At 41.6% G+C, this 22,184-nt stretch overlaps 1 protein-coding gene across 3 annotated transcripts; it reads left to right on the forward strand.

Annotated features, from left to right (window-relative positions):
• Positions 1 to 85: 85 nt before the first annotated feature.
• Positions 86 to 15,434, forward strand: ppp1r13l (protein phosphatase 1, regulatory subunit 13 like). Of its 3 annotated transcripts, XM_027029309.3 has the most exons (13): positions 86 to 247; positions 8,373 to 8,459; positions 8,715 to 8,827; positions 9,280 to 9,799; positions 9,980 to 10,072; positions 10,216 to 10,295; positions 10,635 to 10,998; positions 11,265 to 11,752; positions 11,878 to 12,027; positions 12,135 to 12,268; positions 12,354 to 12,520; positions 12,833 to 13,026; positions 13,381 to 15,434. In XM_027029309.3, the coding sequence occupies exons 2-13, from the start codon at positions 8,429 to 8,431 to the stop codon at positions 13,414 to 13,416; spliced, it is 2,370 nt and encodes a 789-aa protein (XP_026885110.2). In that variant the 5' UTR covers positions 86 to 247; positions 8,373 to 8,428; the 3' UTR covers positions 13,417 to 15,434. The 3 variants fall into 3 exon arrangements, with proteins under 3 accessions (XP_026885110.2, XP_081571752.1, XP_081571753.1); XM_081715626.1 differs by lacking the exons at positions 8,373 to 8,459; positions 8,715 to 8,827 and having other exon boundaries at positions 13,381 to 15,256; XM_081715627.1 differs by lacking the exons at positions 86 to 247; positions 8,373 to 8,459; positions 8,715 to 8,827 and adding an exon at positions 8,858 to 8,971 and having other exon boundaries at positions 13,381 to 15,256.
• The last annotated feature ends 6,750 nt before the right edge of the window (positions 15,435 to 22,184 follow it).

The following is a 22,184-nucleotide window of genomic DNA, read 5'->3' on the forward strand; positions in this document are numbered from 1 at the left end:
ACACAGACTAAAACGTACCTACACCAGCTGTAATCTCAACACCTAGCTCAGGTTTCAGAGCGGAGCAGTGGGCTGGACTGAGAGCGAGCCATCAGAACTTCAGAAGCCAACGCCATTGTAGGCTGTTTTATTTTCATTTTCCCGAGAAGACATGCAAGAAAACAATTTAGCTCGACGGAATAACTATAGCTGTTAACAACGCCCAAGATTTATTGTAATTTCCGTCTGAAGGAAACAGCTGCTTGGGGTAAGATAATTTGATCGGCTCTGTTTAACCAGCCTCTGTTCGCATAAATTGTATGTTGAGGCTCATACGCAGCCTGGACAACCTTCGGAAATAAGAAAACTTCGTTGTGCCTAAACAATAATGTTCAGACATTCCTTTGAGCCTTTTGTGTAAGACGTGTAGGCTAAGGAGGAGTTGGTGCAGGCAGTTCTTGAAAGTTAATAGGAATCAGATGTTCTCAAACCTAAACCTTCAGTTAGAATGGGAGCAAGTACGGACGGAGTGGATGCGTTGGGAGCGCAGACTTACTCCACTTCCCACAAGAAAACTGAAAACGCTTATTTTAGATACCAGTTTTCTAGAACGAATTTGTTTTGTGGTTATGGATAGTTTTAGGATCAAAGGATAGCGGTTGGCGGTGATTGTAATTGCTTACAAATGTTCGAATTCACGCAATTCTTCATTCCCAGTCTCCACTTTGGTATCATCTTTATTGTCTGGGTACAATTATTATTATTATTGCCAATTTAGGTTTTACATCTTTGGAATGTGCAACAGATGCTACGCTTCTTTACGGTTGCCCCAGTTCCCGAAGGCTCTTGTACCCCTCCCAGTCGTCTTTGCATACTATATGTAGGTTTATCATCTTGTGAACAGTATGCTTTAGGATTCCAGAATAATGTTGATTATAGAGATGTGTATTCAAACTCACCAGTGTGACGCTCAGTGATCATTCACTTGCTGATATGAGTAAGAATATGTTGATGGGTATTGCCATTATGTCAGCGGCATGATTACAACCACAAGATTTCAGAAGAAAATGAGGACAGAGCAAAGGGCAGCTTTAACTTCCAAAATTCATAAACCCCAGAATGTCCAGCCTGTGTTATAAAGAACCACATTTAAAAGTTTGAAATGTTTGTGAACAATGGGAAACAAACAAACTTCTGTTTGGAAAATTGGCTATATGAGCTGTAAACTTTGAAAATTAACAGAAAGAAAACTTTCTGTGAAGGCCATGATTTTGAAGGCAAATGTGCACTGTAAGAATGTACCAAAAGGACACAGGTGTGAGATCCAGGCCGACAGCATAGCTGTGTTGCATCTCACCTGCTCAAACACGCTCATAACAATCATAATCACTGTAATCTCACACACACATTCACACACTAAGTCTAATGTCAAAATATTTTAGGTGTTCTAAATTGATTTTGATGAAAGAGATGCAAGAAAGTATAACAAGGTTGTTTAGAAAAGTTTTTTGTATGTTGTTATTTTATATAAAGTTATTTGTGGGGTTTTGTTTTGTTTTGTTTTTTGTGAAATTTTATTTATAATTTATTATGTCCAGTCAGTTGCTGTGGTCTGAAAAAAAGATGTTCCATTATCATGCCTACATCTTAAATCCAGGAAACTGTTTGGCATGCTACATTTTAAGAACATTGTTTCAAAAGAATCATTAGGAATTGGTTAATAGGTTAGAGAGCCTTGTTAGTGTGAGGTTATTGTGTGAGAGGATTGGATATCTCTTTGTATAACACAGCATTGCAGCATTGTCAGTACAGCAGCACAGAATTGTGTGGAATATCAGCATTTTCTGTTCTGCATTGCCATGCCGAGGCACCCGAATTCATAATGTGTTGGATAAAAGGAATGGCCTGCAATTGTGTGTTGATTCCTGCATTACAGCTGTGGTTGTGCAATACTGAAATCATGGTCAGCATTTCTGCCAAAATAAACTATGATGATTTAAATCAGTGATTCACACTTAAGGCTACTAGGAAAAAAGCTTTTCCTCTTCATAGACTAGTTTTGGGGTTAGTAGTTGTCCTGTTTAATAAGATTGTCATGTGAGGGCTAGTGATTGAAGTGAATGGACATACCTCATATGCATGAGAAAGCCACCAGTGAACTTTGAGTTCAGGTCACACAAACACTGACAAATAGCAAGTTCACAAACCATTAGCTTTTAGAAGTCTTGCACAATGATTGTTATGTAATATCACTTACAATAGAGGGTGACATAGAAATACACTACCTGATTGTGGAGCTTTGCTTATTGTGTTAGCTTTTCAGGTTGTCAGTAATGATTTACACAGTGTCTCTGCATGCCTCTAAATATTTTAAAGTGTTTGTTTTTATTAAAAGTACTTTTACATCTGTGGGGAAATAAAAATCAGAAATAAGGTCAGTAAGAGGCTAAATATCTCAAGGATTAAATGGAAAAATGTTGACAATCTTGTAAAATTAATATAAGATACTGTTAATCTTTTTAGGGGGTATCATTTGATTGGTTCAACTTGGAATTAACATTGATATGGTAGTGACATAACTGTGTTTGAGACACAAGTTTATGAGGCACACAATTATTGCTAGGGTTTTTGCATGTGTCAATATCACTGCTGGATTGAGAGTGGTCTGCTACCCAAACATTTCTAGCCAGCAGTGGTTCTGTGATAAGAAACTGATAATTGATCATGGAAGGTGGTTAGTACACATTGTACATGTTAACAGATGGCCTAATTCAACACCTGCAGTTTTGTTTTTTTGTAAAGTGGCTTGAGCCTTAATAATAAGAAGTAACCAGCCGGTGCTGTATATTTTGTCTCTGCTGCCTTTGTGTCCTGACTCCCTGACTTTGTGACTGCCTCTGAGCTTTGTTTATATGGGAGCTTCTCTGCTTTGTGTGTGCTCGTACATGGTTGTTAGATTGGTTCACGTTCCTGTGCTTTTGCATTTGCAGTGCACAGTGAGTTCCAGTTCCACTGGCAATTCAGCATGCTGAGTGGCTGTAGAGGAATGTCTGGCACTCTTCATTGTGAACACTTGAGAGATTCCTGAATCACAAGTTGCTCACAAGAACTTTGAGGGGACTTGGGGTGACAGTGCTATAATGTCACTCAGAGCCACTTATTGTGGTAGAGTGCCGCCAACGACAAAAAAGCAGATAGTTAAGCTAACGGAGCACTGTCATATTAAGAACGTTTAATTTAGTTATATACTCTGTATATAGTTTAGTTATATGCTTTTATTCTTATTACCCTTGCAGGCAAGTATAGCAGAATTACATCTATTACTCCTCCTATTGTTATGATGCTAGCTTGATCAGTGTTATGGAATGGTATTTGGTATCATGACTGTGTGACAAATCTAATGAGCAAACCGAACAATTTGCCAGGACAATACGAGTAAATATCTGATAGAAGGTCAAAGTGCATATATGTATGTGCTTATGTCTGTGCACACACGTATGGTTAATATGTTTGTATGTATGTATGTATGTCTGTCTGTCTCTGCCTGTCTATAGGTAGATTGATACATTACAATACAACAGGGTGTAAATAATTAGGCAAATGACAGTTTCTGTGTACTGTATTAACAAGTGTATCATGTTGTTACTGTTCATTTAATAACCAGTAGAAAGCCGCAGACTGTTGTTGTTGTTTTGTTTTGTTTTTTTGGTCAACTTTTAGTTTAGTATACTGTCAGGCAATTAAGCAAGTATGACCACAGGATGATTCCTAGTTGTGCAGACTGTATCGGTGGCCTAGTGGGTGGAGGATGGTGATATCAGGAGGAAAGCTAGACAGAACATCATCGCTGCTGCTGTAGTCATGAGCAACATGTTTTTATCAAAGCTGAAATAAAATGTGGTTTTGTTAATTATTATAAAGACTTTACAATATGTACATGAGCCTTAAAAAATAGGTTTTTGTTTTGTTTTTTCCATGTGCTATGAGCATTGTCACCAATCTCAGATCTTCACACTAGTGTTCCGTGAGAGTTTTGGTAACTTCACAGTCCAAACAAATTTTAATAATTTGGTTTAAAATGACAAAAGCCACTATATGTCATAACTGCAATACAGCAGTACTAATGTACTAATAGGGCAGTAGTAGCTCAGTGGTTAAGGTTCTTGACTTGTAATCGGGTGGTTGTTGGTTCAAGCCCCACCACTGCCAAGTTGCCACTGTTGGGCCCCTGAGCAAGGCTCTTAACTCTCAATTGCTCACGTTGTACTCAGTCATAATTGTAAGTTGCTTTGGATAAAAACGTCAGATAATTGCTGTAAATGTAAAATGGTAATAGTTACAAATCTTGTTGGCTGATTCCCTGGATTTCTTGCTTTTTTTCTTTCCTTCCCATCCTGTTCTTGTTCTCTTTCACACATTTATAAATAAATTCTTTGTCCTGGCGTGACCCAGATTCCCAGTCTCTTACAGTACCACTGAAATTAGGACACTTCTTCCACACCTTTGTCTTTCTGAGTATTTTGTAGATAAAAATAGTATCCACTTACTTTTTATTTTTATTTTCTTATGTGTTCTTGTATGAGCAGATAATCATGGGTGAGTTGTATCCATAATTTCATTTATAGTGTGAAAATGGAAATCAATAAAATGGTCGCCAAGGTAAGGAAATGTCAATTTTAGTATTTAGTAGGAAGACATCAGGTGATTTTTCTGTAAATTCTATTTATAAAATTAACTATATTGTCAAGTGAGTGCTGAACAGTTCCGAGAGTCGAGGATCTTTCCAGGATTTGCTTATTAGCTCAAGCAGCAGATAATAAATTAGTGAAATCAACTTGAAATCATCATGCCGAGGCTATTACATTTGGAATGTATTCACACCTCCCCAAAATGGCAGACTTTTTGTGATGTGAAACACAAACATATCCCATTCAAGCTAGACAACTGTCTGGGAAATTGCATTTCGTAACAATTACCTAACTTTGCAGACTTCCATCTGTACCTTACATGCAATAAATTCTGTGCCCTTAAATAGTCTATTATTGCCAAGCAGTGAAATAAAATAGTTTCACTTCTGAAAGGCAAGACAAGACAAGGCAAGTTTATTTGTATAGTAAGTAAAGAAAACCCAGGGTTTTGTTCCAGCCAAACAGACTTGCTATTTAGCTCAAGTTAGCAAGTAGATATAATCAGTGAAATTAACCTTGTGACACAAAGTCATGGCAGAACATTTATTTTTTTTAAACCTGAACTTGGATGCCTCTGATGCAATTACAGCTTTTCAGAGAATAAACAACCATACAGATATGGGGAGTGTGAGAGTGCTGCAGGTCTGTATTGCTACAAACCTGGAACAGGTCATAATTCACCAGACTTGCACTCTCTTGTGGGTGAGAACCCTGACTGAATTAGCACTTAAAAAATTAAACTGAAGTTCCCAGTTGGAAACTTAGTAGTGCCATTAACAGCACCGGCACGGGAATTCCAAAAGCAATGAGAAGCACTGCTAAAGTCTGATATGCTGCATATTGCTTGATGTGTCACATTATTACATAATGTCACCTCCTTAAGTGGCAACATGATTTTGGCTTGATTTAATAACAATTCCTGATTAGTTGGTGGAGGCAAGTATAGTAACCAGGATTACTTCAATGGAGGTTGACACTACAAAGTTCAGAATGGTGCAGTCAGTAATGTGGAGCTGTTAAAATCAGGCTCTCCACTGAAGCAGGACCAGGTCTTGCTGTTCATGGGAGGTGCTTTGGGATCTGTAAGCATGGGAGAGGCTTTGGAAAGAATACACCACCTCTGAGCCTGTTATAAAGGAATTGAATGACGGGGCTTTCTCACAAACCACTTATTTCATGTAAAAGAAAAAAAATGTAAAAAAAAAAAAAAACCAGAGAGAATCTGAGAACGGGAATGAGAGGGAGACTGATTGAATAACAGTCTACTGAGTAAAGGTTGTCACACCCTGAACATATAATCTCCTTTAATCCAGTTTTGCTTTCCACAGTAAACATGGAACGAGGCAGCTCTCCATCTCAGTGTAGCAGAGAGCTGTGATTAACCTGTCACCCCTGCATGGGGCGGCATCATTGGTGTATAATGGCAGCACATTGACGTTATTTAAATTTCGCTGCCTGTTTCCAAATAAGTGAGCTCAGGGTGAGTAGAATAGTGGTGAGAGACAAAAGACATGGTGCAATATGAGCCATCAGATACAGGATGGAAACAAAGAGAAAAGATCCTAGATGAAAGCGTGATGAGGACTGTTGAAAGGAGGTACTGTTACTGAATACTGGTGGCTGGATGACCTGGGTGATTCACTGTGGGTGGGTGTGCGTTTGCACAAATGCTATTGGTGTTATATTTGACAAACAGGAAAGGGCGAGAGGTCTGACTCAGGTTGGTGTGGCATGGAATGTACCCAACAGCAGGGCATGTGTGAACACCAGCAGCCATGTTGACAATTGGAGGTTCATTTTAATATTAAACCAGCTCACCGATGTTGGGTCATATTACGGTCTCTATATACCCAAATCTTTCCCAAAATGTAAAATATTTGCAATGATGTTTGCAATAGTGATCAAACATCTTATCATGTTCCCTACTGACATTACACCCATTCGGAGTTCACTGTATGTTAGCTCAGTGTCTGAGACAAAGCCTGCAGCTATTCAGAAAGAGTGGTATGTCTAAGCAGAGGGAAGTTCTTTTGACAAATAATAGACAATGTGTTTGATATCAACGAAGCACTTACCCCACTTATCCCTGACTCATAACTATTCAACTACTCATCAATGACATGATGTACTGAGGACAGTTGTTTATGTAGATTCTATACAGCGATTCATCCACTGAACTGCAGTTCGGTTTTAATTAAGGCATACTAACAGATGGGAGTTCACGTTGCAGTTTTCACAGGTGGTGTGCACGGGTGTTGCTGGTTTTGGCTGGTAAACCTGTTTATTGTGGTGTTACATGTATCTGTGTGTGAGGAGGTGTGGAAAGTGATATCAATGAAGCAAAGGCATGTTTAAACTTGTGTGTTCTCATGTTTCTAAAACCGCAAAATTAGTGGCTGCCCAAGACTAGCTTTGAGAGTTCTGTCAGGCCCTGGGGGGGGGGGGGGGGGAGAGAGAGAGAGAGAGAGAGAGAGAGAGAGAGAGAGAGAGAGAGAGAGAGAACCAATGCAGAGCTAATGTGTACATCAAACGCTGGACCTACGGGATTATAGAATACTGGAAGAGGTCCAACAGAGTCCTGAATAGGAAAATCCTTAAACTAAATCAGGAGTAATAAAATGATTCATAGAACACTTGTCAGTTTTTTTGGGGGGGGCGGGGGTGCTCCTATTAGAACAATAGCCTGTTGTATCTAAACTGTATCTAATGTAATTTTAAGTATAATCTAACTATTTATTCTGCTCCTTATTGTTACTATTGTGGTGACTGTTGTCGGCCAGAGGAGGATGGGGGGGGGCCCCCTTTGAGTCCTGGTTCGTCTCAAGGTTTCTTCCTCTAGGGAGTTTTTCCTTGCCACTGTCGCACTTGTCTTGCTCACTGGGGGGCTTGGACCTGGACATTTGTAAAGCTAGCTGCTTTGTGACGTCTGTTGTAAAAAGTGCTGTATAAATGAATTTGATTTGATATAATGATGTCATGATATGCCAAACTTGTATTGGCAAGACTGTTACATTCACACTGGTCTGTGACATGAGTTGCATGCCATATCCTGTAAACATAAACTGTTCTTGCTAATAGCTAACAGAATATAATTCGTTTGCACTGAATTAGTCAGTAAAGTGTAATTTGTACATTGCATATGCATGTACTGTAGCTGGTGTTTTCTCAGTCTTTTATTTTTAACTTTTTAATTCTTCCTGTTGTGTGCATCAAGATATTTATTTATTTTAGATATTGTTAGTATGCCTAGTGTATGCAGTACTTTTGTGACAGTTTGGTTGTTAGAGAAATTTATAGCTCTGTCTCTAGCTTGGGTCTTTATGCTGTAAAAATTCTGATGCAACTTTATAGTCCTGAGATGCAGCCTGACGGTATTAAATGAAATATTTGGTGCTTAACCATCAAACTTTCCATGGAATTAATGTATAAATTAAGATATTCCGATATGGCATTATGGAGTAATAATACTGAAGTTGCAGTTTCTGGACTCATTGTACTTTATTTCGGGTGTGTAGGCAAGTGAAACCCAGTTCCCCATGAGAGGAGGCAGTGTTGTTGCCCACTATACTATACTACACCAACCACAATGATGTGACTTCATACTGCTGTTTAAAGAGACCATCCCATGTACTTTACCATTATGTTTTAGACAAGGTTGTCTGAACTGCACGGGAGCCATGACTGGCTTTTCTTTTGACTACCCAGGAAGAACCTCAAAGTCCAACACGGTGTGATAAGTGTCTCCAGAGAACCCGGAAGACATGAGCTGCCACAGTGGTAGCAACATGCTGTGTGAGTGTTGAACATGACTTGCCACTTCATCTCTGCTGAAGCCTGTTTACCAGTGTGACAGACACACCACAACAATAATTTCAGGACATTTATTTCCATGGAAATCATGTGGTTTCATGATCAAGCTGTTTTTATTCCCTGCGTTTTGGTTAAATATTTTGTAACGGCAGGCACTCCTCTCTATTGTGCACTGTGTGTGCATGCGTGTGCGCATGCGTGCATGCGTGCGTGCGTGCCTATGTTGTCTGTCTATAGTCCAGACCATCACAGAGGACTTGAATGCATCCTTGGCCACAGCGGACAAGCTGTCCCAAGAGTTCAACTCGCTCCTGCAGGAGATCTCTAGCACGGAGATTTCTCCAGCACCGGTAACACAAACTCGTTCAGTCAACCAGTCCTCTGTGTTCTGCCCTCTCACTGTTGCTCTCTTTTCATCCATTTTGTTATGACTGGAATCACAGGAATCTCTAAACAGCATACACTTGTCAGAACACTTCCATAAGGTCAAATAAGTAAGAATGTGTTCTCTACTATTCTGCTCTGTACTGCTCTGTAGTTATAAGCCATCACACTGTGACCACAGAAAAATACTCATTTCTGATTCTTATATTTATTCAGGAACCCTCCAACCTATTTGTATGTAGGGGACTAAAAAGTTAGCTAAATGAAATGTCAATGAGTTAGCTATTTTATATAATTAATTTATGACTATGAGTAAGCAAAACAATGCCTTCTATTACAAAGCTTTTTCTGTTGTTACTCTCCGATGTGGGGATGTCTCATTGGCCATTATTCCTTACATGTTCCCTATGTCCCCCAGAGCTCCAGGTCCCAAGCCCCCAACAATGCCAGCAATGCCACCAGCAGCATTATGGTGTCTGAGGGCAGTTTCTCCAGCTCCTCAGGCAGGAATGGAGCTGAAGGCATCAGCAACAGGGACACCATGTCCATCTTCACACCTACAGAATATAGCACCTTATCAGTGGATTCCATCATCACAGGCAGGAGGACTGCCACCTCCCCCAAGCCCCAGTACACCCCCCCCCTGGCCCGCAGAGCTGACCCAGAGTCTGGGTACTCTCGTGGGCAGCTGACCTCGCCCAATGTGCCCCCATGCATCAAGCCGCAAGCCATTCTATTCAGCTACGCCGAGCCCTGCCCTTTGCCCGTTCCCAAGTACAACCACCAGTCGCTTCCAAGCAAGCTGCAGCTCCCAACCAGTCCCGTTGCTCCAATATCCCAGACGGGGCGCAGGTCTCCGAGGATGGACCGGGTCCCCTCTCCCAACATCTTCAGCCAGTCAGCAGGCCCACGGAACTTCATGCCTTTCAAACCTTCAGGTTGGTATAACTGCAACCAGGTCTGTATCATGGGCCTTCTCTTTCATTATTTTTAAGGCCTTTCTTTCTGATATTTGGCTGTGTATGTGTGTATCTTATTGTGATACATAGCCCTGAGGAAAGTGTCAAGTTGTGTTAATGAGCTTTGCTATGCCTTGAGTTACCATCTTTCCAACTCAGATGAGAGTATACAGAAACAGAGAAGCCCTTCAAAGTGGAATGAGACAGACCTGGACATTTCGTATGAGAGAAAACCACACCAAACATATGATAGTGAGTCCCCAGCACCATATCTCCATACTATAATCTGTCTTTGGCCCAGCCTAAGATAAACTAAGTAAAGCTCTGGCTCACTAAGGTCAGGGAGAGGGCAGACTGTACAAATCACTACTCAATCTTCCCTCCTCCCATTCCAGATAACGAGTGGATCAGGCCATCTATACCCAACAGCAACTGGAAGGAGTCCAACCTTGACTCACCCACACTGCCCAGAAAGGTTGGTGTGGATGTGCAGGGGTGTGTGTCAGTGTGGTATCAGTTTATGTGCAGATATCTTTTTAAGGACAATGTCATGTGTTGTGTTTGTGTGTGTGTGTGTGTGTGTGTGTGTGTGTGTGTGTGTGTGTGTGTGTGTGTGTGTGTGTGTGTGTGTGTGTGTGTGTGTGTGTGTGTGTGTTTTTTACCCTAGTTAGTTTGAAAAATTAAGCCTGGTAGTATGAAGATGATTCAGATTAGTTCCACAAAGCACCATTTGCCTTTATTTTCCTCCCCTTCTCACCTTTTCATTCTCTATTCTTCTCAATCTAACTTCTTGTCACTCTCTCTTGCTCTCTAGGACCCTATGACCGACCGTCATCCCCGATCAGCTCAGGGATCGTTGCCCAGGGCAATTCGTGTCTCCATGACTCTTGAACGTGCCCCTCCTGCCCAAGTGCCCTATGGCTCTCAGCCAGTTATTTCCCGCATTTCTATCCCGCCTTCCTCCCCCAGGACCTACCAACACAGGCCCATACCACTGTCTGTTATCATGAGGCTCCAGAACCCCTACTATGCTATGGCTGCTCCCCGCTATCCACTCAGCCCGGAAGGGGAGTTGGACCTTGGGAGGCAGCGCCAGCCTTTTCCTTTGCCCCGAGACTACTTCTACCATTTTCAATCCCCTCCACCTGAGCAGAGACAACCTGTCTACTACGGGGAAGGTACTGAATACTGAGATACTGAAGAGAAATACTGACTTGGGTGATCAGCTAATTTTTAAAACCTTTACGGTCCTTGGTCCCAATCTGGATTTCATAATGTAACATTCCAAAAATAGACTGATTCTGATAAATTATCTTACTGAATGAAACCCAGAAGTTAACCTTTCTAAAAACAAAACAAAAAAAGTAATGTTTTGTTAAATAATATTTGGTGACTAAATTGTGTGCTTGTCTGTTCATCCTGATTGTGTGTGTGGATGTATCAGTACTCAGCTCAAGTGATGTGGATGCAGAAGTGGAGAGGCTAAACGCAGCAAAGTTGCCTGCAATCGCCGACAGCCTGACGCGCGTCTCGGAACAGGGCAAAGAGCCCAAGGTTGAGGGTAGTGCAGAGAAGCCAGAACCAGTGCTGGAACCGCGGCCCCTAAGCCCCACACGCCTGCAGCCTGTAGTAGCCCCAGAGGCACCAGTGGTGCCCGACGTGGAGGCCGTGCTCCGGCTACGGGCAGAGATCCCACGCGCCCTGAAGAGGCGCAGTTCTACTAACCAATCGCAGAGCCTGAAGAAGTTGCACAAGATGCAGCCCAACCAGTACAAACAGATGATCAAGAAGCTGTTTGGCAGGAAGGGCCCTCAGGCCAAGGGCGAGGTGGGCAGTGAGGGCAGCTCATCCGACGGTGAGGAGAGTGCCACACTGTCCCTTGTAAGCTCACAGCCACTCGCTGACAGGACACCTGGCTTCATCCAGCAGAGGGTGAGGGCAAGCAGAGAAACCTGCATCCATGGCTCAGAAAAACAAAGTATCTGAGGGGAATTTATGAATCGGAAATAACTTACAGAATTCCTGAAATGTTCTGTTTGCTTTGGATGTGTGCACAGCTCGGACAAGGGCTTCAGTCTATCCTACGAAAGTCCAAGGGGAGCAGTGTGAAGACGCAGAGCCCCCGGGCTCGACTCAGTCCCCTTGTGCTACTGCTGGACGGTGCCCTGGTCGGTGAGCTGGACACAGTGCAGAGAGCAGTGCAGGAGGTATGCTTGTTGGGGCTAACACACCCATCACTCTGACAAAGAGCAGGTGGGTGTTCAGGTATACAGGTAAATAGTCATGTGTTATATATGCATGTTTCCCTGGACAGATGAGTGACCCAAGCCAGCCGAACGATGAGGGCATCACTGCCCTCCACAATGCTATATGTGGGGGGCACTACGCCGTGGTGGAGTTTCTCGTACGGATAGGTGCCAACATCAGCGCCCCGGACAGCCATGGCTGGTGAGGCATCCTGTGTGTCTATGTGTGTTTGTCTGTGACTCTGCATATCTGAATGGCATGTTTGTGTGTGTGTGTGTGTGTGTAGGACCCCCCTGCACTGTGCAGCCTCCTGTAATGACCAGGCAATGTGTGAGTTTCTTGTGCGTAATGGCGCTGCCGTTATGGCTGTGACGGAGAGTGACGGTGCGACGGCAGCGCAGAAGTGCGATCCGTTCGCACCCAACTATGACGAATGCAATAGTTTCCTCAGAGGTGAGGGCGGAATCATCAGACACAGTACATACAACTTTACATCTGCATGTAGATGCTTATTTATGTTAAGTAAATGTAACTTAATTTCTGTTTTCATTTCTTTGTGGGGATTTCTATTTTTGATTGTTTGGTTTATATTCTATGTGCAAAATGCAAGTTTGAATCAAACTGAAACAGTGAACAGATTTCTTTATGTTAAGGCCATGGTTAGAGTGTAGGCATAGCTGTATCCATTTTGGGTAATGGATAGTTCAGAGGAAAATAACTGTTAAGTAGTAAGATAAGGGTGTGTGTGTGTGTGTGTGATGTCAGGAGTGGAGCAGGCGATGGGAGTGGAAAACAGCGGGGTGTTGTATGCCCTTTGGAGTTATCCAGCTCAAGCTCCCGATGAGCTGAGCTTCAAAGAGGGCGACATGGTGACCATCCTGCAGAGGCCAGACGGAGTGGACTGGTGGTGGGCTTCCCTCTGTGGCAGGGAAGGCTTTGTCCCAAACAACTACTTTGGGGTAAGAGGTAGCACGAGTGTTCTCAGACTTAAAAGGTGGTGTACAGCACTGCCTGCATGCTTAGGTCTTAAATTAGAATCTGTAGTTTATAGTTATTTACTTACTGCTGTGAAACAACACTTGTTTTACATGCATAGTTGTGGTCTTAAATAGTGTAGTATGAAATATGACTTGACAGATCATGTTCAACAGCATTTCATTCAAACACACAAGCACTCAAACACAGTAGCATTACATTTTAAAGTACAATTTTGCAGCGCACAGTGGCTCAGAGTCAAATCTAAACCACTCTGAATGTTTTCTTTAATTTAATTAGAAATGGCTGTCTGACCTTTTCACTTTTTACTACCATAGCTTTTCCCCAAGGTGCGGCCTAAGTCACTCTGCTAGAGGACAGCACCCTCTACAGTCTTGAGTGCTTCCTGTTGCAACGCAACAGCTGCTGAACTGTCGAATCACAAATAAATAATCTCTGGCCTGTATGTGACTAACTTGCAATCAACGATTGTTTACTTTGATATTGTTCGATATTGTTAAACTGTTATGCAATTTATGTCACCAGAGATGGTTTTTCTTTATTAATTACATGGACAAATCAAGTTCTGGCTATAGATCTGCTGAGTAGTTCAGCTTGTTCACCAACTTGATAGAAGCTATTTCAGCAACTTTCTTTCATTTCATTATATCACAAATGGTCTGAGATAAACTCCCTTTTACCAGGTCTATGTGACTTACATATTATGGTCAGAACAAATATTTGGAAAATCATTAGACATAGTTTAGAAGTATTCATTTGGTTTTGACATTAATTTAGGTACATTTTAAGACCAAACCCCACCACAAGATGAAAACTATTCATGAAGTTGGATTTTTCAATGAGGAAGATTAAATACCTTGTTCTTTCTGTGGTGGCCAGTCTTTTATGAATTCATCCATTCAGTATTGTTTTTGTGTGTGCATATTATTTTTGGTTTTGAGTCCATGTTATTATTTTGGCTTTGTATACCTTGGGTATGAGTTTCACATATTTCCCATAGTCTTTCTTTTTGTCTTATATAGTCTTCGCTGTGAAACATTTGAACATTTTTAAAGGAAACAATAATCATATACAGTGTTTGACAAAGAATGCCTTTCAAGTGGTATGCATGAATGCATAGTGCTTCTTGGTACTCTGCTGATTTATGTTTTATGATTATGTAACCCATTTTGTGTGAAGAATTAGTTATTTTATAGCTAAATAATTAGCTGTGAATCAATATGTAATATGGCTTTAGCATTTGGTGTGACGTGTGCCTGTTCTACCATTTGGGGAATTCCAAAGCGCTTCTCTGTTCTTGCATACACTTGCATGTATATGCATGTGCGTGCGTCTGGTCTGGACTGTTACAGAACAAAAATAAAGAAACTGTTTTTCTCTGATGTAAAAGTAACAAAATTCATAGTAGTAGCATGTGTTCAATTCGACACTTTAAACTAAAAAAAGAAAATGCTCAGTTAGGCAGCTTTAACCCAGACCATAGTGAATGTATAGATTGTTCATTTTTTAAGGGTGAAGTCCCCAACGACACTCGTCCTCTGCACTTTTAGTCAGGCTGCTGAAAAAGGTAAACATTGTGAATCCACTTTCCATGGGATTCCATGTGGTTTAGAAATGCTAATTTCGCTTATCACTGTGCTATTAGCGAACGTGGTAAACACCCCAGCTTTATCACTCGGGGGTTGCAGGAAAATCGCAGTTTTCGAAAGGCTGTTGTGCTGTAGTACCGAGCACTGTGGTCCCGGTTATGAGATTTCCAGGTTTACTTCTTTATCCCTGATTTCAATTCAGTTGTTACTCCTGGTTACTTCCAGGAGTATTTTGCTACTAATAAAAAATAACATATCTGTTACGGCTCTTTCGCCTAGACAAGGTAGTGATAAAACGAAGGACGATTCTGTGTTTTCACCTGCAGAGGGCAGCATTGAGTCAGTACTAATCCCACACTGTTCAGTCCATGGGGGCACCGTCTTGTGCTCCATAAACACTGCTGGTTAATATTGCTGTTTTATTTAGTAAAGTTTTGTTTTCTCTAACAAAGTCTGACTGGCTTCGTTTATGACCATCGGAGTCTGACAAAGGCAGTTACCGCCGTTTAAAGGTTTGTGGTATTGATACTGACAGCAACGTTTCCAGGAAAGCATCCTCCATTGTAACATCTGACATTGCAACATTAGATGTCATGAAACTTTATTATTGTTGTTGTCATTTTATCTTGACCATCTTCCCACTTAAAACCTCTTCCCGTTCATTTGTTTATTTCGGCTATTCAGTTAGTTTTTTGTTTGTTTGTTTGTTTGTTTTAAAAAATTTTTTTTATCAATCCATATCTTCCTTCTGTGGCAATACATACCTTATATCACAACGCGAACGCCTAAAGTAATTTTTTCCTTTTTTATTCTCTGCTTTAAAAGTTTTTCAATGCGCTACTGATCTTGTGGTGATAGTGATCTCTAAAAGCAGCGAAGTTGCTCTCTTTGCCTACAGACTGCATTTTGGGCAGATCTCATCTAGAACAGCTATTCACGTGGGTCGTTTGCAACAATTTGGTGTCCTGAATATAACGTTGCCCAGTCGAACGAACTAGCTTTTCGCCAGATGACTAAAATGTAAGTTAAAAATGCACATAAACTATAAAAGTAGGCCTATACATACACGTGTTTCTGTGCTCTATAAACTGATGTTTATTAACCGTAAAACGTATTCACATAAGATTAATTAGCTTAATTCACTTGACACTCAGGGTCAGTGGATGCCTTTTAGATAATATAAATCTAATATTACATTTTCTGTTTTGATTAATGGCTTTCCTTTAAGCTATTTACTGTTGTGTAAAGGAACATATTTTATCCATACTTAATTAATCACTTCTTCATTATATTTTTGTGTGTGTCTGCGCATGTACAATAAATGCATTCGTGGGCATGTGATTAATCTTTTCTAATGAAGTTGCTATGGACTCGTTTGATCTGCTGGCTATCTCCCTCTAGCTGCAGGGGAAACGTTCAGACGTGTTTGCGTCGTTGCAGCCTATCCTCCACAACACAAACGATGAGTTACTGAGTTACTATATATATCCACACGCACCATTTTACATTATCTGCTTACGCACACACGCCCGCATAGGAGGATAATTATTACAGTACGTATAATAAAGATATGCTTTAAAATCCTAAAGAGGGAGGGCTTTGAGGCCAAAGCCTAACTTTTAGTGGTCTGATATTCAGACAACGTAACGTGGTGAGGTAGAGCTGCAGATGTATTTCTGTGTCTGTTGTTCCGTGCTGGACTTGGGGAAAGGCGGTGCATGGATATACCTCTGACCCTTAGATGTAGCTAAGCGCTAATGTTCGTGGTGAATCTACTCTGCCACAGCTTTGCCAGATGTTCTTAGTGCATAGTGTTTCATTAAGCATGTAATCGTAACTTATTTTAACATTTTAATAGACTATTTTTCTGACGATATTTCACTGCATCATGACCTGGTATCTGAGTATGGATTGTGGATCATGACCTTACGCAAACCTAACCATCCTTCCCACACTGAGACACAGTCTGCTGGATCCTGGCCATGGATGGTGCATGGCACAACTGAGATTGGAAACTGAATCACACCACTGCTGTGTTAAGCGTTTAGATTGAGAGATATTGGTTAAACCGACAAATAAGTATGTAAAATATGTAAACACACCAAAATGGCATTGCTAGGTAGATTCGCAGTATGTATCAACATTATTGACATTATTTCCTGTTGACTCAGATTCGATAAGGGCCACGGTTTGGAGTGATGAGCAGGAGCGGGCGGATTTATTCAGAACGGTGATATATTGAAGCCTGAGTTCATGTGAAGCCTCGATGTAGCCCAGTTACAAGTTACAGCAGGGAGCAGCGAGGGTTTTTTTAGGTCTCTCTTAGGTCAGCAATACAATTAATGTCGGACAATAGTCCTCCTGCTGTCCGTGTTCAACTGCGTTTATAAAACGGCCTCCAACTGTTGGCTGTTTTAATGCCCCTTTAGTGAGGCTGGATTTATCTGAAAGAAAAAAAAAAGACTGCATGCAACCCAAATGGAAGGTTGCAAAGATTCAGTGATTGAGTCCTCTGTATTTTTCTCCCTCTGGCTCTGCTGGGTGGAGGATAAGCTACCTGTTATATCAAAGTGAGGGTAACCTGGGCATATTCTGTGCCCATGTTTTATATATTCTTCAAAATCAGTGTCAAGGATGCCTACAGCCACAGAGCATGGGTCACTGGGGTCAACATTATATATTCCACACTAATAATTTACAGAAGGAAGAAGGAAAGAAGCACCAGAGGATGACCGAACAAAAAACAGGCCACAGCAAAAACATCATACCAATATGAATGTGTATAGCTTCGTGTGCACCCCCATTCCGGCTCTGAGCCAAGGTCATAAAAGTTGAATGTTTGCTTTAAAGAATTAAAAGGCTTTCAAGGCCGTGTTAGGAGTAATCGCTGCTAAGGAGATTCTGTCGAATCAACACTGGGGAAGTCCCACCAAACATAAGCACAGCCTTTAATTATTTAAGGGCAGTGAAGCAGCATGAGGGAGAGCGCAAGTCTAGTGGCAGGACCTAGCAATAGCAGCACAGAGTGAACCACAATATACACTCATCCACGGGACCATCGCAGGATCACAAATGACTACTTAAGGGGTTTGTCTCAGTTCATAAACATATTTTAAGAGACTGAAGGTGGAGAAGCAAAATTTGTGTTTACAAGTATTAGGGGAGGGGAGAAGTAATTTAGTTTACTAATCCATTTATCTTTTAGTTTCCCAAAGAATAAATTATGTGCCTCATTCACCCTATTATGTAATATTTTGCATCCTCCCACCACTGCCGCCCCCTCTCTATGTCACATATATTATCTATATCCCAGACCCAGATCTATAGGTTATACATACTCACACTGTTGTACACACACACACACACACACACACACACACACACACATGATCAAAGCACATATCACTTAATGGGACACTCTAAAATGGCCAGTGAAACAGAGCATGCTATATAAAAATATCTCCCCTGCTCTCCCCTCTCCTCCGCTCTGTCTGTCTCCCCTGGCTGCGCTCCCTCTCCTCCTCTGGAGTGATGAATAATAGAGGGATGCTTGTCCTCTCTCCCTCCCCCGGTTAATCAGGCCTCGCCTGGCTGCCCTCTACTCTCAGCCGCTCATCTCTCACTCCCTGCTTTAATAAATCATTCAGGGCTCCACAACGGCAGTACAGTCAGTGGCAACCAGGAGAGAAGAGCAAGCCTAAAGAAATCCGCCCAGCACCTCTCACAAACAACCCCGTCTCACTTCTTCTCTCTCTCTCTCTCTCTCTCTCTCTCTCTCTCTCTCTCTCTCTCTCTCTATTGTCTTTTCTCTCTTTGTCTGTGGCCTTCTCTTTTAGCCTCTCTTTTTTTTGGTTTCTGGCAATGAAGGAAAAAAACAACAACTTTCAAACGGCCCTTGAATGGGTTAAACAGCCGGAGTATTGCCGGGGTAATGTGTATAACAGCAGATTTGACCCAAACCGAGGAGCAGTAGGTCCCATCTTTGCATCGGTCCAGGCTTGTGCGTGTGATATCATCTGTTTGTCCGCTTTCGCCTTTCAGCCCAGACATCCCTCTGCAGTCATCGAGCACGTCTTCTTTATGGTCATTGCTGTCTGTCTCTCTTGTCCTCCGTGGGAACTTTTCCATTAGGCCTCCAGCCCTGCCCTCGTCTGTTCTGCCTCCATCTTAATCAACGCTCTCGGGATCGTCTCCTTCTCTCCTGCTTTTCTCTTCTGTAGCCTCTCTCTGCTCGCTCTTCCCTGGCTCACACACAGAATTTGAACAGTGACGTCAGCCCCTATCTGGTTTGTGCACACACACACACACACACACACACACACACACACACACACACACACACACACACACACACACACATACTGGTGATTGTGGAGGCATTCTAAAATGCCAGCATAACCCTTATTCTCTTCGACAGGATGGAATTGACAAATGTGACAGTCTATCTCAGAGAGGGGAAGACCGAAGCGGCACAAGAAAGAGGGTGAGGACTTTCCTGTGCTGAGGAAGCACATAAAAGCCCTGCTCCTCCTCCACCCTTAAAATGCTTGCACCTTTTCCACCCTTTCTCTTGTCATTCTGCTCTCTTTGTCTCTTCTGTGTTCTCTGTCCCTCCACCCCCACCTTGTCTTTCAGTGTCTCTCCCTTCTGCAATTTGCTTAGTAGCAATGACTCTTAATCTGCCTCAGTTAAGAGCTTCCATCCCCTCCTCTGCTCACACTGTTAATCACTTTAACTGCTAAAGAGACTCTCTCCTTCTTTCTCTTTCTCTCGCTCTCTCTCTCTCTCTCTCTCTCTCTCTCTCTGAGCTTAGGCTCAGGAACAGTCTTCATCTAAGAGCTGTTCGCTTTGTGTCTCTAATCCCCCTAAATGGCTACTTCAGCACTTATTTCATTATTTATCATCTAGCTCACACTCATCAAAATTCCAGTGGGACTCACAAAATCCACTATGAGCTTGGGTGTGTATGGCTGTGTGCGGGTAGTTGTGTAGGTTTTTTTTTGTGTGTCTGTACAGGTGTGTGTGTGTGTGTGTGAGAGAGAGAGAGAGAGAGAGAGAGAGAGAGAGAGATACCAAGGTGATTGCAATTCTTTACTCTTATCATTTCTGTCTGACATGGTTAGAATTTGTTTTCTCTCACACTCATTTATAATGAGGCATTATGTCAGTTCACACTGAGGTTAATGAAAGAAGAAGCAGAGAGCAGGAAATCCACCTACAAAAAGAGAGGGAGAGGGAGAAGAGAGAGAGAGAGAAAAACAGGTATAGAAAAGGTATAAAGAGAGAGACTGCTGAGGGAGTGAGATAGGTCATCTTGTGTAATGACGCAGTTGGCCCATTGCTCTGGGCTTACAACGTCCTGGTGTTTTCTTGCCAGCAATGTTACGTCACCAAAAGCACGTCTGGCCTGGTGTGTTTCGTTCAGACTCGTTTGTAGTAATACTCAGCATGAGAATCTCAGCGTGTGTTCAGTTCACTGCCAAGGGTTTATGTTGGTGTGTGTGTGTGTGTGTGTGTGTGTGCGTGCGTGCGTGCGTGCGTGCGTGCGTGCGTGCGTGTGTCCATGGGGATGTGTGTGCATGCCTGCTTGCCTATGGGTGAATAGTGTCCTGTTTGTCAGTTTAGTCAGTTTTGTTTCTTGCTGCTAGCCTATGGCTAGTGTACAAGACACTTCATTCAATTATGGTAATTTAAATGTCTCCAGGCCATACTTTTCTGTGAAACGTTTCAGTAAGCTCAGCTAATTGAATTTTTCGATGTTACGGAATTAGTATATTTCATTACAGTACATGCTTGCCTTTCAAAATGTCCTGTTAGCCAACTGTAGACAGACTTCTACAGACATGGCCCGCACCATATGGAAATAACACTCACCGGATAACATTATGCTATTCTAGATTGTTCTGTTACAGATTTGTTATATGTTATATGTTCATTATGCTGCTGCCTGTCTATCAGTTACAGGATCCACTGCATTTCAACACAACAAACTCACACTGATGTCAAAAATAATTTCTGGATTGCATTTGGATGGGTGTGTGTGCATTCCGGTATGTATGTATGTATGTTTGTGTATAGGGACCAAACTGTCCTTATAATGTAAGTAAACCAGAGAAGAACATAGGTAACCTACCTTATCGGGAGTTGTAAAATGGTCCATAAGGGTGAAGGGCTTTGCTAAAGTTATATGTTTCATATATGTTTCATATTTTTAAATTATTTTAAAACTATTTTTGGTTACTGAGGATAAGCTTATGGTTAGTTTTTGGATTAAGCGATTGTAGGTGGTTTCACATATATAATAGAGATGACATATGTATGTCATAACATCTTGACAAATTATAGGAACAAATGATGGTTGTGTGTGTGTGTGTGTGTGTGTATGTGTGTGTGCATGTGTGTGCACGCACATAGGCCTTCTTTGGTATTTGCTTTGTAATGTTTTTCACTACATTGTCATTCTCTAAAGTTGTCTAAAGTGATTATTTGTTGCCGCTAAAACAGAGAGGACAGTAGAAAGAGAGTTGAGTGTAGGAAGCCAACAGAGTAAGCAATCATTAACAAACAAATATTCCTGGCTTAACTTTAATTTAGGCTGAAACTCCTGAGGCAGCTAAAACAACTCACCACTTAGTCCCCAGAGTACCATGAACTGCCCCCCCCCCCAATCTCTCTCTCTCTAATAATTCTCCTCCATTATGTTTTTCTATTGCCTTTCAGATTTTTGTTAGTTAATCTCTCTCTCTCTCTCTCTCTCTCTCTCTCTCTCTCTCTCTCTCTCTCTCTCGCTCTCTCTCCTATGTCCATGTATGTGTATAGGATGGGGGGAGGAGGATTGTTCCAAGTTTCACCACGGCCAACAAGTGTTTTATATGGTCATGTTCCATATAATATTATAAACAGCTTCATAGAAGAATCTAAGGGCCAGGCAAGCAGTTTCTGAACTAAATATAGGTAATCTCTTCTCAGACTGTAGACCAATTTAAGACATATCAGTGGATAATTATGACTTAAATAATCCTCACTTCTTGTTCAGAATGAACAAATCAAGATTGAATGAATGAACTGGAAGCTTTGTCCTTCCCTCACTTACATATCTCCAAAACGTTCACAACAGACATTTAAATTGGGCTTCCCACAATGTGTTCTGAGTCAGCCTCTTCACACTGGCACATCTGAGACCCTGTGCATTGGTCTAATTATTGAGTACAGAAAAAGACCTACATGCAGGGCTAATTGGACCATTGCAGCTGGTTGTCTGTAATATAGCTGTGTGCGCAATTATTTCTTCCCTTTGATATTTCCTTTGTTTGTGCAGTAGTGTGGAGGTGATCAGATGTGTGGATTTGTAAAATACATTGTAAAATACATACATATAAAGTAAGAGACCAGCTCATCCAGTTTACTTTACTTTTACTTTATTTCATTTGTTTGCAAAGTTCTCAGGGGATTCCCTTAGTTCAGCTAAATATTACAGAGATACATTACACAAATGTAATTCATACTCATAGTGTTGAAAGAAATAAAGCATT

Source organism: Electrophorus electricus, chromosome 6 (assembly GCF_041902795.1).
Source record: "Electrophorus electricus isolate QZ-2024a chromosome 6, ASM4190279v1, whole genome shotgun sequence".
NCBI classification, from domain to species: domain Eukaryota; kingdom Metazoa; phylum Chordata; class Actinopteri; order Gymnotiformes; family Gymnotidae; genus Electrophorus; species Electrophorus electricus.